The sequence below is a fragment of the Caenorhabditis briggsae genome (genome assembly GCF_000004555.2).
Source record: "Caenorhabditis briggsae complete genome, chrX, whole genome shotgun sequence".
NCBI lineage: Eukaryota > Metazoa > Nematoda > Chromadorea > Rhabditida > Rhabditidae > Caenorhabditis > Caenorhabditis briggsae.
The window spans coordinates 2,884,324-2,885,663 of NC_013491.2; the positions used below are offsets into that span (position 1 = coordinate 2,884,324).

At 42.2% G+C, this 1,340-nt stretch overlaps 1 protein-coding gene across 1 annotated transcript in view; it reads right to left on the reverse strand.

Moving 5' to 3' along the window:
- The window catches only part of CBG15950, a gene marked incomplete at both ends in the record, with an annotated part of 5,190 nt that overhangs the window by 1,564 nt on the left and 2,286 nt on the right, over positions 1 to 1,340 (reverse strand). The window contains 3 exons of the mRNA XM_045238929.1: positions 146 to 274; positions 819 to 966; positions 1,030 to 1,147. Coding sequence (XP_045095957.1) covers positions 146 to 274; positions 819 to 966; positions 1,030 to 1,147 — 395 coding nt within the window. The remainder of the gene's footprint in view (positions 1 to 145; positions 275 to 818; positions 967 to 1,029; positions 1,148 to 1,340) is intronic.

A 1,340-nucleotide genomic window follows, 5' to 3' on the forward strand; every position in this document is an offset into this window, starting at 1 on the left:
TCTGGTGCCTTGATCAAAATCGTTTCCTCTGATCTGTTCCCGTTGCTGATGATGATGTCGTTTCCTGAAGCTAAATATCGATTAATAATGAGAAAATCAAAACAAGGTGTTAATTTCTGGGCTACACGAGTCGGACAAAACATACCAAAGCCACGTGGCATTTCAATCTTCGAAGGGGAGAATCCATCATCAAACGCACGGTCGAAATCATCGTATTCCGGTAGATCAAGCGATAGAGTTCGAATCTTGGACATGGCAGGATTGGTTGGAGCAGCTGACAATGGGGTAAATGTTAACAAACATAAAACGACAAAGACGCAAGATTTTTTTTCTCAATTTTTTTTTCATTTTTGAGAATGATAAATACTAAAAGGTAAATAGTGAATCTAAACTTTGCCAACTTTTTTCTGCTATTTTGATCTGGTTTTTAGTACAAACTGAAGACGACTAAAACAGCCAACTTGTTTTTTTTTTCAAACAATAATAAATTCCTACCAGGTGTGTGCGTGCTTCTGCCTCCGTTAGTGAGCAACTCCTTACTAGCGATAACTTGAGCGCCATTGGACATACTAAAAACACAGAGGGTCAGGTGACAAGAGGAAATATGAGGCAAAGGACAAACCTTGACAATGGGACTCCTTTCACAGGATTTTTCAGATACAAATCGTCGATATTCGATGGGTTTCCCTACGATTGACCTCCGAGTGGATCTCCGTGACCGGTGTGGATGAAGGAGCCTGGAGGGGAGGACATGAGGTAAAAGAGACAAGGGGAGATAGGGTGGTTATTTTGAAAAAAGGATAATAAAAGTTACTCACCAGCAACCGGCATGGAAATTCTCGACGTCCGATCGTTGTATGACGTTTTTGTGTTATTATTCAGAGGTTTAGACGCGAATGGAAGAGGTGGAGGCGCTTGAATCACTGGTTCTGGTCTCATTCTGATCGTTGGAGCTGTCGGAACCTTCTGTAAAAAAAATTTACACAATCATTGAGCACTACACACTTGGAATGGGTAAAAAAAACCAACTTGTGGAGTAACAGCGGATGCCGCCGCGACCGCGTGGTTTGTTTGTGCGAACACCACCGATCTCGGAAATGTTCCGAACTGCTGATTCTTTTTGTTTTGTCCAAACCAGTCCTGACCGCTGAAAGAAAAAGAGGAATTTGAAATCAATTGTTTGAGAGCGCTGGGAAAATAGGGAAATGAAAAACTAACGTGTTTTCAACAACCACCACTTCATCTCCTTTGGCTAGAATGAGGGCTCCTGGCTGGATGGAGTTGTACCCTTCTCGAGCAACAGCGTCAAGGAAGAAAGCAGAATTCAGGTCTTCTCGAAT